Genomic DNA, 19986 nt, shown 5'->3' with positions numbered 1-19986 from the left:
CAAATAAAGTGCATGATTTGTTTTTTGTTTTAAGAAAAAGACTCTTACAGGCCAATAGAAAAGAACAGAAGCTGCAACTTACTGCCAAAACACAGATAAAGGTTTTTTCCCATGGGTTACCTGACTGATTTATGGATTGAACGCTGAGGTCACCTATGGGACTGCAGCTTACTTTAAGGAACACAACATTTTTTAATTTAACAAAAGAACACAAGCAGCCACTCAAGAACTTTGATTAGATAAAATACAACTGACCCAAAATGTAAGTCAACAAGTATTCAATAAATGCAGCGATCGTCAAAAACAGTACAATTTTTCCACTCCCAGTACTGTATCCAATACCATTGCTCTCAAATACAAATCTATACACCCCCCACTGCGTGGAACTTATCTTTAAATGACGACCGCTGTGACATTGAAGATTGAGTTAGTGGGCCCACCATGACTGAATGAATAAGGTTTAAGGTTTATTTGGATCCCCATTAGCATGGAAGCCGTAGCTATTCTTCCTGGGGTCCACAGCCATCACACATATACATTTTTGTTAGTCTACATACAGCATACAACATAACATCACATGATGCCACAGAAACAAAAGAAAACAATTACAAATAAGCAAACAAGTAGCATGTACCTGATAGCTAACACACATATTTTAATAATCGCATTGACAAATAAACTGCAATAAATATGGATTGTTTGTGTCCTGGCCGACACCCAATCTGCTTAGTAAGGTCAGCAGTAACACTGACTTAGCGTATGAGGTTGGTACATCCTTAGGTAAAAGATAAAGTAAACAAGAATACCAATCTGACTGGGATTTTATTGTCAACTTTTACTACTTTTGTACTTCACTAACTGCACTACCTGAAGAAATATTATCTAAATTTTTGGAAAAACAAAAAAGCAGTTTCAGAGTGACGCAGACAGAAGGGTCAACAATATGCATTTGAAGGATATATTCAGGATGTCAGACTGGCTCAGCAGCAGAAACAGGTTAAAATGTTAAAGACAGAAGCTAAAACCTACAGATCACAGTGTAAAGTGAACCACCACAACATCTGGTGATTGAGACAGAAGACAATGATATTAAAGAGCAACCAATGGCTGTGGGAGCAACACTGTTCCTGTAACGCAGGGTAGGTCTTTATTCATACACAGCAAAAGTGGCATGTGTATACATTCAGTATACCTTCAGTAGTATAGCATTTAATCGCTAACTTAGTAACATATATCTTCTTTCAACCTCTCCAGTTAACAAGTATCACTACTACACGTCCCCACGGCACAATGTTTAACCATGACAAGCTCTAAATCCACAAAACCAGCCTGAAAGCGAAGAAAATCTTAAACAGTTGTGTTACAGTCTATGGAGCAGAGCCACATTAGTTGTCTGATCCTGGTTGGAGTTGACCGAAAGCTATGATTTGCCAGTCTGCGTTCAAGGTCAGTTAAGCTCAATACCCATCACTGCTAATGATAAATGATGATCATGACAAACTTTTATTTTCTATTGCTGAGATTCCTTTCATGATTTAAAGGTGTAGCTCACCATTTACATCCAGAGTTGTAGTAAATCTAGTTTAGTGTCTCTGGGCTGTGGGGTAAAGTTAAATGTCCACTGGTTAACTTAAAGTCATCACAAAAATCCTGTGTGAGACACAGACACAATGCAAAGCAAAACAGAGGTCCTCCTGGACAGATGTCAGCAACGTACACACAAACTGTATCAGATTTAAGATCCCGAGCAAAGATGTAGCTGATGTGTCGTCCTTCACAGGGCAGCCATGACTTAAAACCACCACGTCAACCACATCAGTGCAACAGCTGGGTCAACAAACAGTGGAAGTGGCTCAGTTAGGCAACTCTTCAGGATAACACACGTGTGCTGCCATGATAATAATTACCTACTCAGACTGATTTGATAAAGGCACAAATCAACTCTATTGATTATCTACTCAGTGCCAGATACACAAATAAAGCAAAATCAATTTTATTTTCAACCATTTTGTTGTAAGTGAAACATCCCTTGGCCCCTTAAAGGGAGACATCCCATGTGAATAAGGTAAAACTTTTAATTAATAGATGTCACCATGACATGAAGGCAATTACTTTTTGTGTTACAAGATTTCAGAAATGTTATGTTTAAATATGCAAACGATTATCTAATGTACTAATTTGCATACATTTCCAAAACAGAAATCCAAACACTGGATAAAGCCAGGTTCAAAATTCTTGTATTGTTTTGACATTTAAGAGTCAAAGGCTTCAAAGCAGGGATTTTGGATCTATCTCTGACTCAATCAGAAAATACTGTCAACGGCCATTTAAAAAAATCAATTTTCGCTACGTTTCTTAGAATAAAATGTGATATAAATCAGGCTATGAATGAATTATGAGCAAAACCTGTAAAAAAAACCTTCAAGATATAGATAGGAGAGTTTTGTGTGTTTAAGTGCTACTGAAGTTTCGATTTTTGGCTCAGGGTAGAAAAATCTCATTTTATGAAAATAGCCATACATCTTTAGACAAAAACTAAGACACTGCAGATGATAAAAAATTTGAATTAGTAGATATTACCATGGAATCTCCCCAGTTGATTTTTACACTAGGACAATTTGTTTTTTCTTTTGTCAAGTTTTCTACAATAAAATACATACCCAAATATGTATTTTGGATGTTTTCTTTCCACAATTCTAAAAGAAGACATGTTGTGGAGGCAATATAGCCCAAAATCTCAAGTGCACGAAAAAACTGTTTCCACCTGTGGTGTCTCACCTGAAGAGTGACACCCACACCATTTATAGCCCCATTTATCCCCAGTCAAACTGGTTTCCGCTAATTTCTCAACACTCAATAAGCGGTGCCTTACTCACCGTACGATAGACATCCTCACTACTCTCCTCGTACTTCTGCTGTATCCTCTCCTCCAGGAAGTAGATGCGGAGCTTGAGGCTGAAGTTCTCCTTCTTCAGGTCATTCAGGTGCTGTGACAAAGTACGGTAACCGTTAGACATGACCGTCAAATAGCACCGTCACAGCTTGACATGTCCGTTATAGGTCAGAAATGAACAGCCGTCTTCCACCTCTCCGTATCATGGGGAAATACGGAGTCCATTTTAAAGGACAGCGACTGTCATAGCATGTCCATGTGTTAGAGTCCGGTAACCGTCAGACATGCTACCTCCTTTTCCAAAAGAGCATGTCACAATAAACAAATTATTTACAAAGTGGCATCCTAGCTTCTAAACATCGACAAACACACACTACAACTAACACATTCACTCACACAAACACACACACACACACACACACACTAGAATCTATAGGGGTGTTTTCAGTGCAGAGGGCGGCTCTGCAGCCCAGCCGGTCAGAGGTGTAGCCATGTCAGCTCCATGGTGAGTTCTGGTCTGTTAGGGGACGGGACAGGAGCTTATTTTACAGGAGGAGACATCCCTGGAATCCCAGACTGCCAGAGGGAGGTGGGTGGAAGGGGAGATGAGGGCAGGAGGAGAGTGGAGGGGGGAGGTAAGAGGCTCAGGGCTCACAGGCAGTTGTGATATGAGGAGAAATCTCACCCCACTGCAAAACAGGAGCACCAAAAGGAACAGACAGGGACATGAAGAGAAGGGAGGGAGTTAGATGTGAGTCCCCTTCTTTTCACTTTGTCTTCCTTCCTCTTTTCAGATGTATTAAAAGTACATTTAATTTTCCCCATTTAACCACTTTCCTATCTGATTTTATATTTGTGAGGGTGGACGTTAATCCCCATTCAGAGAACAGCTGAAACTGTCCACACGAGCCTGTATGTTATATAATCACAACAATGACTCACCTCTATTTAGTTTCTACTGAATAAACAATACAGCAAACTCAATAATATGTTTTATTTTGCTTTTCACATATTTATTACGAAGTGTTTCTTTGGGGAGACACTACACCACACATTAGGAGTTTTCACTAAGATGCAAACCACTGTCTCTCTTTATGCAGCATTTTATTTTGTAGCTGGTTAAAACTGTTTATATGCTGTAGATTACTGTACAGTGTAACAATGCATCATATCTTTTAAACTCATCATATGGTTTTATATGTGAGCCTTTGATCTTCACAGTAACTAAAAGCCTGACCAAATCGATCAGCCAAAACATTAAAACTACCAACAGGTAAAGTGAATAACATTCATCATCTTGTTACAATGCAGTGTCCTGATAGGAAACCTTGGGTCCTGGCATTCATGTGGATGCCACCTGACATGCTCCTCACCCCTAAACACAGTTGCAGACCAAGTACACCTCCCTCATGGCAACTGCACTCCCTGGACAGTGGCCCACCAGCAGAACAATGCGCCATGCTACACCGCAAAAACTGTTCAGAAATGGCCTGAGGAATGTGACAAAGAGCTCAAGGCATCCATCTGGACACAAAATTCCCCAAATCTGATCTAGGATTTGTGGGGTGTACCGGTTCCCCAGAGGCAACCCCAGTTCACAGTGGGACCCCCCTGGATCTGACCCTGACCAGTCAAGGCATGGACACAGGACATCTGGGAGGTGTCCTGTGGTGTCTGGCACTGGAGCGTTAGCTGCAGCATCTGTGAGTTTTGTGGGTTGTGAAGTGGGCTACCAGCACATCCAACAGATGCTCCAATGGATTGGGATCTGAGGAAGTGAAGGCCAGATCGATGCCTTGAGCTCTTTGTCAAGATTCTCTGGCCATTCCTGAACAGTTTTTGCAGTGTGACATAGTGGGGTACTTTGTCTGCAACGGTGTTTGGGTGAGTGGAGCACTTCAACTGGCATCTGTATGAATAATAGGACCCAAGGTTTCATTGCACTGTAACAAGGTGATCAATGTTAATCACTTCAACTATCAGTGGTTTTGATGTTTTGGCTGACTGGTATATAGCTGTCAGATAAGCACAGTAAAAAGTACAATATTTTTCTCTGAAATATAGTGGAATAGATGCAGACAGCAATAAAAATAAAAAATGCTTAAGTTAAGTACAAGTATCTCAAAATTGTTCCCAAGTAGGGGTCATCCCTATCTTCTCTGGGTCCTATGTCTCTTGTTATAAGCTAGCATGGTAAGAGATTGGTAAGGGCTACCTTCACAGGAGAACAAAGGGACCTTTAGAATGCAGTTTGAATGGTAAAAATTCATTCAGCCAATGTGGGGATGTAATGTCTAGAGTCAAGAAAACTGTCTTATCCACAGATTTGACAGCGGATTTTAAGAAGGGATGTTCCTAACAACTAATTTGCCTGACGTTTTAACAGAGGTCAAACGTACGAAAACACTCAAAAGAAAAGTCAGAATTAAGCACAATTGAATCTATAATGGTAAAATATTGTCAAAGAAAATGTTGCGTCACAGAGCCATCTGAAATTGTTAATTACATTTTTCAATAACCCTATTGCATTTTAAATGCTGCTGAAAAGTGCGACAGTTTGCACTGTGCATTAAGAACATTACACATTAAACTATAAAACACTACAACTTTTACTAAATAAAAGATAACAACATTTATTGAAAACAACACTCTTTAGGAAAATAATCTCTAGGAAATGTGCCTGAATATTACAAATCATAACAATATTAATAAAAGCTAGCTGACTACTCAAGTTGAGCAGGAGTAGGCTAACTGCACATTTAAGCCAGGGAAAAACATTGCAGAGTACATAAAACCCTTTTAAAGTCTCCTTAATATAGAAATATAGGACACTGGGAATATAGCTGTGTTCCCAGTACTGAAGTAAATGTACCTAGTTACTTTCTTCCACTAGAAAATAAGAATATGTAGTATGTGACTGACAGTAAACAATGCCTCAAAATCAGGTTCAAGAGGTAAACAGGTTAAGTCAGAGTCTTACCTTTACATGAACTAATATTTTCTATATAACCAAGTCAAAAAGACAAAGTCTAATGTAAAAGGGGATTACATGTAGTGATGACTCAACACAGAATCAGCAGCCAGCTAAGCACCTCAACAGACCTGTTTGTCTCTTGTAGCTAACGTTTGTGACTTAGGCTGTAATAACTGATTTAGTAGAAAAATTAGGTGATTTAGTGTATGGTACAGTCTCACCAGTATCACTAGTTTCTGTTTCTAGCAGTAGCAGGCAACCATTTCAGAGAGAGACAGAAAAATATGACAAAACAAACCCACTGTAACAGCGCTAACGTTACCTGCCCAGCACCTCAACAGACAGATAAAGTTAGCAACTAGCTAAAGCTAACGTTAGCTAGTCAAGAAAGTTAACAGTGAGATAAATGCCCAAAAGTTTTTCTCTGAAGTTAATAGAGACCAAAACAGAACAAAAAAGAGAATGAATGTTGAACTTACACTAATTTGGTGGCGAGAAACATGAGTCCACGTTAACGCTAATGTTGGTTGTATCTGCTAAATGTGAAACTAGAGCTGTTAACTAACATGTTAGCATAAAGGCCAAGTGTGTATGATGTGAAGTTATCTGTTCGCAGAAATTGTATATAATATTCATAATTATGTTTTATTGATTTATTATCGCCTGATAATAAGAATTGTTGTCTTTGTTACCTTGAAATGACTGGGTCATAGCTACATACAAAGTAGATATTCTTCTATGGAGACCGCCATTTTGTTCTACAGCAGCCCAGAACGGACAAACCACACATTGGCTCTAGATAGGGCCATTTGTGTTTTTGTGTCGGCCACTGAAGTTATCCATGTTTAGCACATGGGAACAGTTTCAGATCTGCAACCTTATTGCTAGATGCCACTAAATCTTACACACTGGACCTTGAATAGGTGATGATGTCAGAACTAACAGCTTATAGTGATTCTGTGCTACCTTTGGAAACGGAAACTAATGTACGCACATAGGAAAGTCCCTGACACACATTGATATGACTTTTCCTTGGTTACTAGCACAGTATTATTGAAGGGGATGAGTCAATATCATCTGACATTTAAAAGATAAACTCAGCTCTACACCTGACCCTGACTTTATAATATGCCTATGATAGTTTTTAACAGTTTTGCTAAAATTCAGAAACTTCCCCGGCAAAGGCTAACCAGCATGGGAAGGCAGAGGAGCTGATGGGAGCGGGACAGACAGGTGAGTGGAAAGAAGCTGGATGAAATAGGAGACCTGGGAGCTGTTGGACACAGTGCTATAAATAGGGAGGTGTCCTGAATCTCACAGAGCGGTGAATCCCTGAAAGTCCCGCAGAGAGATGAGTGAACAGAAAGGAAATAACAGAAAGGAAGACAGCCTCCGCCTAACTTTTTGATCTCATAATAAAAAGCTTGGCTAAAATCAAGTTTTAAGACAATGTCCAGTGCAAAGGGCATAAATAATGAAGTGGCTGAGACGTGTTACCAACACATGCTGTTACGTCATTATGAGCTCTTAATGAATTCAGTGAGTGTGCCCATTAAAGTGTCACATTACGTGACAGGCGCCAAGTGGAGTCTCCACACAACATTAGGGATGACATCATGTGCATAGTGTGTGCTTTTAAACTCCACACGACACAACTTGCAACATGCTCTTTTTATCTCCTCTTCAAAGACAAGTACATGGGAGTGAATGTGTGTAAATATGTCAGCGCAGTATGTGTTTATTTCTGTGTAAAAGTGACACATCCAAGAATTGGCAGCCATGTAAGTGACTCCAGTCCTCTCGGAAAGTAACTTCAGCTTTCGTGACTAATTGGTGACACCTCTCGTTTAAACAGGGCTCAGCAGCAGCAGCACCTCCAGATTAACATTAAAGGACTACCACTGGCGGTGAGTTCTTCAGTGGCAGTGAAAGTACTTTCTGATCTGGTATGTGTCTGAAACACTGACAGTTTTGGAGAGGAGAGTATTTCAGAGGATAATCAGCTAAAACTGTATAAACCGATTTAAAAATAAATTGTAGATCAGGCTAGCTAATGATAACTGTGGACAGGGGGACCACATTTTCCATGTTGGGTCCTTATTCACACCCACTCCACCTACCGCTACCCACACCCACCCACCCTTAGCATCAATACCAACACAAGCAATTTCAAAAAAGCTCTTGGTCAATAGCCTTGTAGTGACAGACATGGACTATCAACCATTTCCCAGGTTATAGACCCATTCAGTCCATGCTCTGCTCTTTTGCATACATACTCAATATGATTACAAAGCACAAAGGGTCAAGCCATCTATTTCAACACAAAAAGAAATTTTCATACCAAAAATGACTGTGCCAGTTTTATTTCTCCTTTTACCTTAAAACAAAACAGGAGGGAAAAAGCCCTCAAATGATTGATGAGAGAAAAGTAAAATCAAACATTAATTGAAGAAACTACTGCAAGATATCCAATCATAAGATTAAATCATGAGTGAACAAAAAGGCCTAAATTTACTCTTCATCTGTCACCATTTCCAAATCCAGTGTTTATAATGTGTTCATTTATGCAATTTCGAAAATGAATCCAGTATGCAGAAATAGTCAGATACACCATTTTGAAAAATGTCAATGTCACTTTTCCCTTTGCCAAAATTTGGCCTAACTTTGGAGCATTATTTAGCCTCTTCCCAACAGGATAGCCCGCTGGCAACGGATGTCAAAATGACATGGACTCTTACATCAAACAGATGTTGGATTTTGGTTGGAATGAAAATCAGGTTGACAATATTTTTAAATGACTTATCTCACATTGTGTGGACGTCAACATATGATGTCTTGCAGACATTGGGTTTTGTTCTCCATACCTTACGACTAAATGTTGGTATTCTACATCAAGATAACGTTGGCATTTGACGTGTGGATTTTGGTTACCTAACAACATAACATCATCTGCCGTCAGTATTCTACAAAAATTGACAGGGTTAGTGCAGGCCTGCTACACCTATTATTATTACCTTAGGTTGAGGAGGTCATTATCTGGCCATGATATGAAACTTTCTGCCAGAAAGGGCTAAAACCTAACAAACTGATAACAGTCATGACATGGGCTGATAATAACAGGCTTCTGAACCTACCAGTGGGAGTAACAGGTCCCTGATAATCCATATACAGTACAGGCCAAAAGTTTGGACACACCTTCTCTTTCAATGCGTTTTCTTTATTTTCATGACTATTTACATTGTAGATTCTCACTGAAGGCATCAAAACTATGAATGAACACATGTGGAGTTATGTACTTAACAAAAAAAGGTGAAATAACTGAAAACATGTTTTATATTCTAGTTTCTTCAAAATAGCCACCCTTTGCTCTGATTACTGCTTTGCACACTCTTGGCATTCTCTCCATGAGCTTCAAGAGGTAGTCACCTGAAATGGTTTTCCAACAGTCTTGAAGGAGTTCCCAGAGGTGTTTAGCACTTGTTGACCCCTTTGCCTTCACTCTGCGGTCCAGCTCACCCCAAACCATCTCGATTGGGTTCAGGTCCGGTGACTGTGGAGGCCAGGTCATCTGCCGCAGCACTCCATCACTCTCCTTCTTGGTCAAATAGCCCTCACACAGCCTGGAGGTGTGTTTGGGGTCATTGTCCTGTTGAAAAATAAATGATCGTCCAACTAAACGCAAACCGGATGGGATGGCATGTCGCTGCAGGATGCTGTGGTAGCCATGCTGGTTCAGTGTGCCTTCAATTTTGAATAAATCCCCAACAGTGTCACCAGCAAAACACCCCCACACCATCACACCTCCTCCTCCATGCTTCACAGTGGGAACCAGGCATGTGGAATCCATCCGTTCACCTTTTCTGCGTCTCACAAAGACACGGCGGTTGGAACCAAAGATCTCAAATTTGGACTCATCAGACCAAAGCACAGATTTCCACTGGTCTAATGTCCATTCCTTGTGTTTCTTGGCCCAAACAAATCTCTTCTGCTTGTTGCCTCTCCTTAGCAGTGGTTAAGTCTCCTCTTAACAGTTGTTCTAGAGATGGGTCTGCTGCTAGAACTCTGTGTGGCATTCATCTGGTCTCTGATCTGAGCTGCTGTTAACTTGCGATTTCTGAGGCTGGTGACTCGGATGAACTTATCCTCAGAAGCAGAGGTGACTCTTGGTCTTCCTTTCCTGGGTCGGTCCTCATGTGTGCCAGTTTCCTTGTAGCGCTTGATGGTTTTTGCGACTCCACTTGGGGACACATTTAAAGTTTTTGCAATTTTGCGGACTGACTGACCTTCATTTCTTAAAGTAATGATGGCCACTCGTTTTTCTTTAGTTAGCTGATTGGTTCTTGCCATAATATGAATTTTAACAGTTGTCCAATAGGGCTGTCGGCTGTGTATTAACCTGACTTCTGCACAACACAACTGATGGTCCCAACCCCATTGATAAAGCAAGAAATTCCACTAATTAACCCTGATAAGGCACACCTGTGAAGTGGAAACCATTTCAGGTGACTACCTCTTGAAGCTCATGGAGAGAATGCCAAGAGTGTGCAAAGCAGTAATCAGAGCAAAGGGTGGCTATTTTGAAGAAACTAGAATATAAAACATGTTTTCAGTTATTTCACCTTTTTTTGTTAAGTACATAACTCCACATGTGTTCATTCATAGTTTTGATGCCTTCAGTGAGAATCTACAATGTAAATAGTCATGAAAATAAAGAAAACGCATTGAATGAGAAGGTGTGTCCAAACTTTTGGCCTGTACTGTATGTTAACTTTAACTACAGATGTTGTCCATTTTATGGGCTGATAACATCCAGACCAGTGCAAATAAGTCTTTACAGTTTTAGATTACTAAATAGTGAGTGATTTTTTTCAAATGTATATTCTTTAACTTTAAGACATCCACGTCATATTTAGTTTCAAGTTAAACTTAGCAAGAGTTGCATCAGACACAAGGATCCTGCAGCTTGTAGGGAACCGGTGCCTTGTTAAAGTACACTTTAGCAGGATAAATGATTACGGTCATACTGTATATGGGTTTGGGTCAGTCATGTTCTCCATGCTCATTTTTACAACACCCTGCTGCCAAACATCAAAAGGAATATTTAATATAGTCTTTTTGTACAATGTGACTGATACAGCGCCCAAAAATAGTGCAGCAGAGACAGATAAGAAATCCTAAAGTGGGCCATGCTGTACCCAGAGGCAGACTTTCACCACCAGGAGGGTTCAGGGTGTTTTCCATCTGATTTCATCAGCGGCAGGTGTTCTCCTTTTCTGTGCAGTAGTTTAATAACAAAATGTTCCAGGTTGGATATGAACATGATTTTTTTTTATTAGTCATCTGATTTTCTCAACATCTGATCCCACAGAGAGGAGAGTGTATCAGAGTAAACCACATCAGCTCATTACATCTTGTAGGAAGACATGAAGCCACAAGATGGCACTGTGGAGCATATTATCACCGGGCATATAACCAGAGTATTGTTCATTGTGCTGAAGGACAAGGAAGGAAGTGACACACTCACATCAAGCTCCATAACAATTCAAAATAAAGGCTCTCACCTGTTCAAATTGCTTGAGTGTGTGAAGCTGAAGAGGAGGAGAGTTGTCTGTTTCATCGCTACACAAATCTAAGCAAAAGGAAAAAAACATTTGTTTTTAAATCACCAGAAATCATTGAATTGACAAGCCATATGAGCAGTGTATGTTTTCACTCAAGCTTAAGAGCTACGTACCTGTCATGTGACCTGTGATCTTGGATGAAGTCTGCTCTTCCGCAGCACTGTCCGGAGAAACCAAAAAAGTTGCATTGTCAAATCACACATAACACATGAGAACAAAAGACGGTGTTAAATAAACCTGTGAAATCAAAAAGCTACAGCAGCACCTCAGTAATAACATTTATAGAGGAGTCAATATCGCACATGATAAGCCTAGTAAACCAGTTACTGTAGCAGAGAGCTCTTCTGGAAATGAAAAAGCCACTAAAATCTTTTCACCGTGTCAGCATGATCTCATTTGCACCTCTGTGGGGAATTGGGGGTCATCAGGGAGTCTCAGCAGGGGAGAGTGGAGATAGGAGGAGGGTCAAAGTTTAACTGAGCCTCTCAGGCCTTAAGCACTCCCAAGTATCTGCTGTTAACTGAAACAGGGGATGCTTACACTGTCAGTGGAATAATTCCTCCCTTAATCTGGTTATACTCAAATGATTAGAGTGCATGCAAAAAAAAGACACCTTGAATAATTTGCACAAGTGATGAACAAGCACAGGTGTAGATTTTGGGGGCGATGCAGGGGACACATCCCCCTAATAGGACTTTTAATACACAGAAATCCTGCAATACTACCGTGACGAAGAGCATTCATTATGCCACCTTTGCTTTTGTCTCACCAGTAGCCCTTTTTACACAGAGATTGCTCTACAGGGCTGCTATGAAGTCTCGTCTTTATGCCAGCTTTGCATTTTTACATAGAACCAAACAGTGGGAATGTGCCACTCCAGTGTTTGATTTTATAAAGCATGCAGCCAACCAAGAAGCAAAAGAGGCATGATGGGCATGATGTGTAACACCATAGCATCAGCCTCTGTGACATATAACATATGCATCGAGAAGCATTTTCTAAACAATAACAATGGCATAGTATGGCATTGCACAATCATTTAATGTCCCTGTTATATGAAAGTTGATCTTGTCTTCTGCTCTGATGTGAAAGAACTTCCACACCCCATTGTCTCCCCAATATGCAGACATTTTCTTTTACTGTTCTGTCTTGAGTTAGCTGCTAACTGCTCCTAGCTGCTTTTTCTCTGCTTTCTGCTTTTTAAATGTCCCAGTGGTGGGTCGCACACATAACATGTCATCAAAATGTCACGATAGTCCTGTCCTGCTGGCTCATAGTTTTTACAAAGACATCGATTTGGTGTTGTTACTACCTCAAACACTGGCTTAAAGGCGAGGCAACTCTGTCCCACCATGATGCAATCTTTATACAAAGCGGTGAGGTGGAAAAACGGTGCAACATTCCCACCTTTAACAGGCAGTTTAAAAGGGGCTACTGCCTCGGTTGAAGGAGGGGGTGGCAGTATGCAACCTCAAATGCAATGGTTGCAATCTGCCATAAAACAGAGAAGATGAGGCAACTACGTGCAATGGAAGCAGTTGTATCGTGAAATGTCAGAAAGTGCTGACGCTCAGCATTTCTTGGGGAAGAACCCCCATACCCCTTGACTAATGTGTGTCTGTCTCCCCAAATGTTAGGGGGGGGGGGAACTACACCACTACAATGAAACACGGTGTGCACCAACCACAGTGTAACAGTAGCACTATGAGCCCACTACTTCACTATCTATTACCACTACTCAGACAGCACTGCATACTGTCCATTAATACTCCCTCTTCCAGTCTTCGCCGTGTAAATTCCACTGGCAGCTGCTCCACAGTAAAATGTAAAGACAGTTGGTGCATGCCTGAGGTTTAAAAGTTTACCAGGTGAACAAATAGTCTACATGCTGCATCACTGTGGTGGGCAGGGCATCACGACTTCTCCACTACTGTTTTCCTCAGCATTGTGCAAATATCAGTGGGATGGTCCATTTATAGTTACAGTGTGTGTATGTGGGAGGGATTTGGTGATGCAGTAACCTACATACAACACCACACAGTGCATGGAGGAATTGATCTATGTGGGACTGCAATCACTCTGAATTAATAAGTAACCCTTAACGTGGGCTGTGATGAGTGCCTGTCAAAACATGCATGCATTCACCTTTATTCTGTCCTGTATAGCCTATAGCAGCCTACCTGAGTATATAAAATGATTTAATCTTAGTTATTACATGTGGGCCTGCAGCAGAAAGTGTCTCCCGGGCCCTATTGCCCCATTTCACAACTGAGCCCTTGAAATATCTGCTTCTGTATCGCAATGTAAGTTGAATTGTGCAAATAGGCCTAAATTAGCCCCTGAAGCGCGTAAAAAATACAGATATCTAATGCAATATGGCAATCAAAGTCAAAATTTGTATCGCCAGTGGCCTCAATAGATAAAGCATGCAGATGGCTACTGTATGTGACACAGACACGGCCTTTATTACACCGGAGGATGCTCGACTGCTTTATTATAGGAGACTGAAAACAACATATGATCGAAAAAAAACGGCAAATAAAGCGAAATGTTGGTTTAATTCGCCCAAACAGCGGTTTATAAGCTCGGGTCGTGTTTTGTTAAAATATCCAATGAGCGCTGTTGTCTTCCGCTGCGGTGTCCCCCCGCACACAATCAGCCAAACGCCGCCTCACCTCTCAGACTCTCCCCAGATTTGCTCCGGCGACGATGAGCTCCAATCCATAAAGCCTGCTCCTTCAGTCAACGGGCATCCATGCCGGTGAGCCTTCAAATCATCCGTCCATTATTCAGTTTGAGATAGAACAAAACCACACAGGAACATGTCAATGTGCGCGGTCGACGCGCAGCACACCGCTCAGGTTTGGAGGGTGTGTGTATGTGTGTGTGTGTGTGTGTGTGTGTGAGTGGATGCGCGCCCTGAGAAATGAAAGCAGGGATGGTACAGAGCCCCATCCCACAGAGCAGAGCCCCTGCTGTTCAACCAGCCCACCACCAGATGAGCTGAGAGGAAGAGTATGCTGTTTGAAAGTAAAGATGCTCTCTAAGGATGCATCTTTCAAAATAATCATCTGATTATTCCCTAATTTAACTGAAAATAGCTGATTTTTTGAAAATAAAAGTCCAGTTTTCACTGTGAGAGCGCATCAAACAGTTATCATGTAGTCCTGCTCATTATACAGCACATATACTTTTATTATAGTGCTCTTCTTCATGTATTTCTAGACTCAACTGTGACAGAGATCTTAGTAAAATGTCCACATTCTTCCATTTTCTCTGGGTGGATCTCATTAAATTGCAACTTCCAGAAGCTTAATACATCATTCAGATACAAACATGATACATAAGCATTCAGCACAGCAGTAGTGAAAGAAGTGTTTAGATCTAGTACATAGAAGCAGCAATACCACACCATAAAAATAGTATTTTAATAGTCATGCATGTAAAAGTAGGGAGGTATTATCAAGTAAAATGTACCTGAAGTATCCAAAGTTAAGCCGAATTGCTCCTGACAGCATTATTTTTTGATGTATTTGATTTTATTATGGATGATTTAACATGTGAGAAGCATTTCAAAAGCTGGTGGAAGTGAGATTAAATTTAGTTTACAGTTGGGCAGTTTAATCTGTAGCAATGCCTCATGCAGTGTTTCCATGTTAAATGTAGTAGTACAAGTGGCCTATAAAGTAACTGAAATGGCAAATGGAAAGTACACAAAATTATACTTGAGGACAAGGACACAATTTATAAACACCACTTACATGTGAGAACAGTAGCATTTGTTCTACTTGCAAACAGAAAAGCCTTGTAAGGTTGCAGAACATTTAAATCCCGTGGCATGATCTCTCCTCTACATACTTCACAAAATTATTGCAACAAGCTTGGAAACGTGTTTCAACACTAACTTTGCTTTTCTACATCTTTCAAAATTGTTGTCTGGACTTGATTTTTTTCCCAAAAACAAAAGGACTCCACTCATGTTTTAAGAATGCATTTTACTGAAACCAAACATTAACAGTTAGTTTATCCTTTCCCCAGTGAAAACATTCATCTAGACACCGTAAAGTTCTGTGAGATCCCACTCAGGCTTTATTTATACCAGGCTGCATTGACTGCTGATTGTCTTATCTATTTGCAAACTGACTCTGGGGTTCTGCTCAGAGAGAGTAGGGGATTGGGGGGAACAGAGTTAATGAGATTATGTCATTGTTTGCTTTAGCAGTCAGTAACAGGATGAGTATGTGAAGAGGGACACAGCTTTGGTATGTCTAGTTAGAGGGACAGTTCACCCCACCCTCACCCTCATTACCTGTGGTGCTATTTATCAGTCTAGATTGTTTTGGTGTTGGAGGTATCAGCCAACGAGATGTCTGCCTTCTCTCCAGTATAATGTGGTGCTCAAAGTGCAATAAAATACATTTGAAAAACTAAACAGCAATATTTCTTTCCAGAAATCATGAGCTGGTTACAGTGCCATTTAATTCCATTATATTCCAGAGAGAGCAGACATCTCTACAGCCTACAACACTCTACAACCCACACCAAAACAACCTAGACTGATAAGCAGCACTACAGGTAAGAGGAAAAATATGTGTTTTTGATTTGGGGTGAACTGTCCCTTTAAAGGCAACAGAACCAGAGTGTAATTTCCCCTGGAAATGAGTGAGAGTGAGTCCTCAGCCGGGCATGAGGCAGCACACATGTGCCTGAAGGAGGAAAAATCATTACTGTGAGCTAATAAAAGTACAAAAATATCAGAGCAAAGAGGTTCTGCTTCACATTTCTTTCTTTATTGGAAGCCTGGTTTCTTGTCTCCTCTGAAACCATCACATTCACATCAGCCTTCTTTGACAGTAGGCCCTATGTGCTGGTCCAAGAAATTTGCCTTCAGGGCGCTCTGTCAGGAAGTCCTTTCTTGGTTAGGTTTAGGGAAAAAAATCACAGTTTGGCTTGAAATGAAAAGACCTCTGTTAGAAGAATAACTTTTTCCATGTGCTGACTGGACAGTATAGGTGTGGTGGTATATAGCCTATGGGGATATTTTTTACCATGGCGCCCTCTCCTGGAGCTGTGGTAGACTTCACCTTATGTGTGTTAGTGCTGTAAGTTCAACCCAAGCTTTGACCTTTGTGAGTGCAGGTAATTACTGAACTTGCTGATTCCTGCTTATGCAATAATTAAAGGTGGAGAACAAACTATAAGTTAACTCTCATATTGTATCTATATATAGGTATATTCAGACATTTTTGAATATAGGTGTAAATTAGAAAATATGCCCTTTTTTATTTGGATGAACTGACCCTTTAAGAGTTGTGTTAGCGTGGTTAAGGTCAGAATAAAATATTTGTCATGGTGATGGTGCCTCTGAATCTGAGCAGAAATATGTGTTCTTTGTTATGTCAGCTAAAGTACTCTGGTTGCAGACCATTTTAATGCCAGAATTGTTCAGAGGTGCTTGGGTTTACGTTTTAACACAAGATGGAGGTTGTTCACATTTTTGTGTGTCATAAATTTGATATAAATCATCCTATGTTTTTCATTTCACATGCCATAATTTCTGTATTTGGTATATTGTATATTATTGATTTATTATTAGTGGTATTTTTGATTGTTTATTTTTTATTTTTAATGTAACTGTTGTATCTGTTTACATACTGTTGCAATGTCATAGTTTAATGTCATGGCTATCTGAAACTCACTAATGTTAGTGGACAGTTATAGTTTTCCTTGTTTATATAACTCTAGATACACGGACTACCACCTCACTTCTGAGTACATAGAGCTTTAATATAAATGAATACACTGGTAACAAGGAAATTTAACATTCAAAAATGACCCAAAGATGTTATATTCCACTTGTGTTTATTAAAATTATACTACTCTGCATGTCATTTAACATGTACTCTTGATACACTTGACTTTAGATTGACACCTCTAATAGATGCACTACAGAGACACAAATATTTACATTTTCTGTCTTCGATCATCCCAGAAAAATAGTATCTTAAGCTTTTTAAGTAATCTCTTAAGGCATATTTTAGTTTTTTAGTTCCATTTTGATCTCAGACAAACTTGTGCTGACGTCACCATCAGCTGCAATGACCTCAAGAGACACTAGGTGTCCTCATAGGACAACTGTGCACCCAAGCATTGGGCACTGCCAGCAAGAGATCCCCTCCTGTGTCCACAATATGGCAGCACATCTTCAGCTGTACACAGTAATGCTTCATTACAGCCACTCACTTCACCTCTCAGTCATGTCAGTTCAGATGATCTTCATCAACATCAAGTCTACAATCTGATGTCATCTTCTTTCTCCTAAGACCTCCTCTCAAAGACCACACGGGGTCCCGACTTGCTCCCCCGAGGTTCAGAGATGACCCAGATGGCGGGGGCCTTCATGAAGTCCCTGTCAATCACCTTATTCTCCTCAGCCCGGGCCATCGCCTCGAGTTCAGGGGAGGTTTCTGGGCACCAGTCTGCCATGAACTTATCCTTGGCCTCACAGTAATTCACCACCACCTCCTCAGGTTGCTCCCCTAACACCCAATCTGGAAAACAGAAAGAGAGGGAACAGAGTGGATATAAAAGAAAAGCTATGCGTGATGACATTTAATAGTGGAGACACACACTTCTGTTTTAAAGGAGCAGTTTTATGATTTAGTGACATCTAGAGATGAGGTTGCAAATATCAAACAAATGAATACACTAGCCCTCACCCATCTTTCAAAGCATGTAGGGAAACCTACGGTGGCCTTCAGGTAATGTAAAAAGGCAAAAGGGTTTCTCTACAGCCAGTGTATCATTTGTCCATTTGGGCCTGCTGTAGTCTGAGTGGGCGGAAGTTCGCTACATAGATCAGCCTCTCATTGGGCGGAACGAGCCAGCTGAAGTCCCGCCCTACCACCTCCGGTTGCAGTTTTCAACACGTCCTTTACTAACTATTGCGGTGTTTGATCTTGCGGGGATGTAGCCATTTTTCTGCCATGGTTCGCGTCCTGTAGGTGATATTTTTGTGGGCATGTTACACCAAAACCTGTTTCCCTCCGGCAATATTTTTGCAAGCGCACCGTTGCTGTGGCACCGCCAAGAACAATTGTGATTGGTTGAAAGAAATACAAGCAGCCGGGCGTTTTTTTTCCTCCAATCTCAAAGTGAGAGTCGGCCCAGCCAGACCTTTCTTTTCTTGAGATTCTGGTGAGCGAGACTAGGCCTGCTGTAGAAATGGCGGTGCAACATCGTGGGCTCAATTTGACATATGTTGACAAAAACATGGAATTAAAACTTTCAGGTCCGTCACATGATGCCATGTGGCCCAAAATGACTTTCCCATAGACTCACATTGTGAAAGATATGCCTGTAAATCAGTGGATACCTTTTTTGAGCGTCACAACTGCTGTGAAATGACTTGTTTTACTATCAGGATTTGATCCATTTGGTCCGATAACATTTGAAAGTCTAGAAGAGCTGGAAAATTCAATAATTTTATCCCCATAAAAGTTAGCGGAGTGCTAAACCTGAAGTTAGCCGCTAGTGCTGTTGCTCTATGGGCCCTAAGATATGGGATATCTGGGTAAATTTATACCTGTGAAGTCAAATTTTTTCTTAGTTTCATACAAACCTAAGCAATTTTTATAGGAATGAGCAGGGCCCTGCCTCGAACACTGTATCCACATCTCTTTACATCTGTACAGAGGATCCACTCCCAATGTAGCTATAAAGGGCTCATTCTAAACCAACAAAAACACATCAGTTCTTAGTTTCAGGTGATTAGACACCAATGAAAACATAATTATGGATGCAGTCTGGTAACAAACCTGCAAAGTCATGGATGAGGTCCTTGATGAGGTGACCGATGATGGCGTAGAGAACACCCAACACGACAAAGACCGCCATGATCAGGTAAAGGACATAGGTAGGCAGGTGGACAGCATCCCGAGATGGGGGTATGTAGCTCTCAAACAACACCGTCCCATCGTCTTCCTTGAAACGAACATGTAAGCTGTCCTCCGCCACCTCCATTGCTGTCTGAGAGTCTTCAAAGCTGCTGTCAGCCTGGGAATCCACTTAATATCTCAGAGTCATCGCTGTATCGAAATGAGGCGGCACAAAGGTTTCATCTTTCACATCTTTGTATGCAAATCACAAAGAGATCAGAAGGAAACTCTCAAACTTTAAAATCAAATATATATTTCTGCAGCTACAACCACATTGTTTCATAATGTAACACAATAAATATGCTTCCAACAAAAGTTCAACAGCCACAATGTGAATGAAAAAACTTCTACATACAGCCAAGAAGCAGGCAGCGGTCCTTCAATTCACCAGGCGTCTTCACACTCCTGGCCACACTGAGCAAGTAAGACTTAAATTAAAAGTACAACTATATCTCTCACCCTGACAAGTTCTTTATTTGGGCTCCATGTTCAAACTCCCTCTCTGTCCGCCTGTGGAGCTACGCAGGTGGAAACTAGATTAGCTGCAGCAGCTTGAGGTAC

The 19986-nt window shown here is 40.8% G+C and overlaps 2 protein-coding genes across 3 annotated transcripts in view; both read right to left on the bottom strand.

Moving 5' to 3' along the window:
* LOC117272025 (myomegalin) overlaps window positions 1-14394 on the bottom strand; it is a 62529-nt gene extending 48135 nt beyond the window's left edge. For both annotated transcript variants that reach the window (XM_033650698.2, XM_078173266.1), the window contains exons 1-4: window positions 14164-14394; window positions 11602-11648; window positions 11429-11496; window positions 2877-2987 (exon numbers count right to left, since the gene is read on the bottom strand). In XM_033650698.2, coding sequence (XP_033506589.2) covers window positions 2877-2987; window positions 11429-11496; window positions 11602-11648; window positions 14164-14213 — 276 coding nt within the window. In that variant the 5' untranslated portion in view covers window positions 14214-14394. The remainder of the gene's footprint in view (window positions 1-2876; window positions 2988-11428; window positions 11497-11601; window positions 11649-14163) is intronic.
* Window positions 14395-17806: 3412 nt separating this feature from the next.
* Window positions 17807-19528, bottom strand: LOC144465005 (uncharacterized). Its single transcript, XM_078172830.1, has 2 exons — window positions 19306-19528; window positions 17807-18039 (listed from the first exon to the last, which is right to left on the bottom strand). Exons 1-2 carry the CDS (start codon window positions 19508-19510, stop codon window positions 17807-17809), a joined length of 438 nt encoding a protein of 145 aa, XP_078028956.1. The 5' UTR covers window positions 19511-19528.
* Between the last annotated feature and the right edge of the window lie 458 nt (window positions 19529-19986).

The sequence above is a fragment of the Epinephelus lanceolatus genome, chromosome 12, assembly GCF_041903045.1.
Source record: "Epinephelus lanceolatus isolate andai-2023 chromosome 12, ASM4190304v1, whole genome shotgun sequence".
Classification (NCBI taxonomy): domain Eukaryota; kingdom Metazoa; phylum Chordata; class Actinopteri; order Perciformes; family Serranidae; genus Epinephelus; species Epinephelus lanceolatus.
The sequence above is the reverse complement of the archived record's forward strand: the minus strand, read 5'-3'. Positions and strand labels throughout refer to the sequence as shown.

Excerpts from the sequence above, each read along its gene's own strand:
- LOC144465005 (XM_078172830.1), bottom strand. The coding sequence starts at position 19,510 with ATGGAGGTGGCGGAGGACAGCTTACATGTTCGTTTCAAGGAAGACGAT. Across the intron at positions 18,040-19,305 it reads CCTCATCCATGACTTTGCAG|ATTGGGTGTTAGGGGAGCAA; the intron begins GTTTGTTACCAG and ends TCTGTTTTCCAG.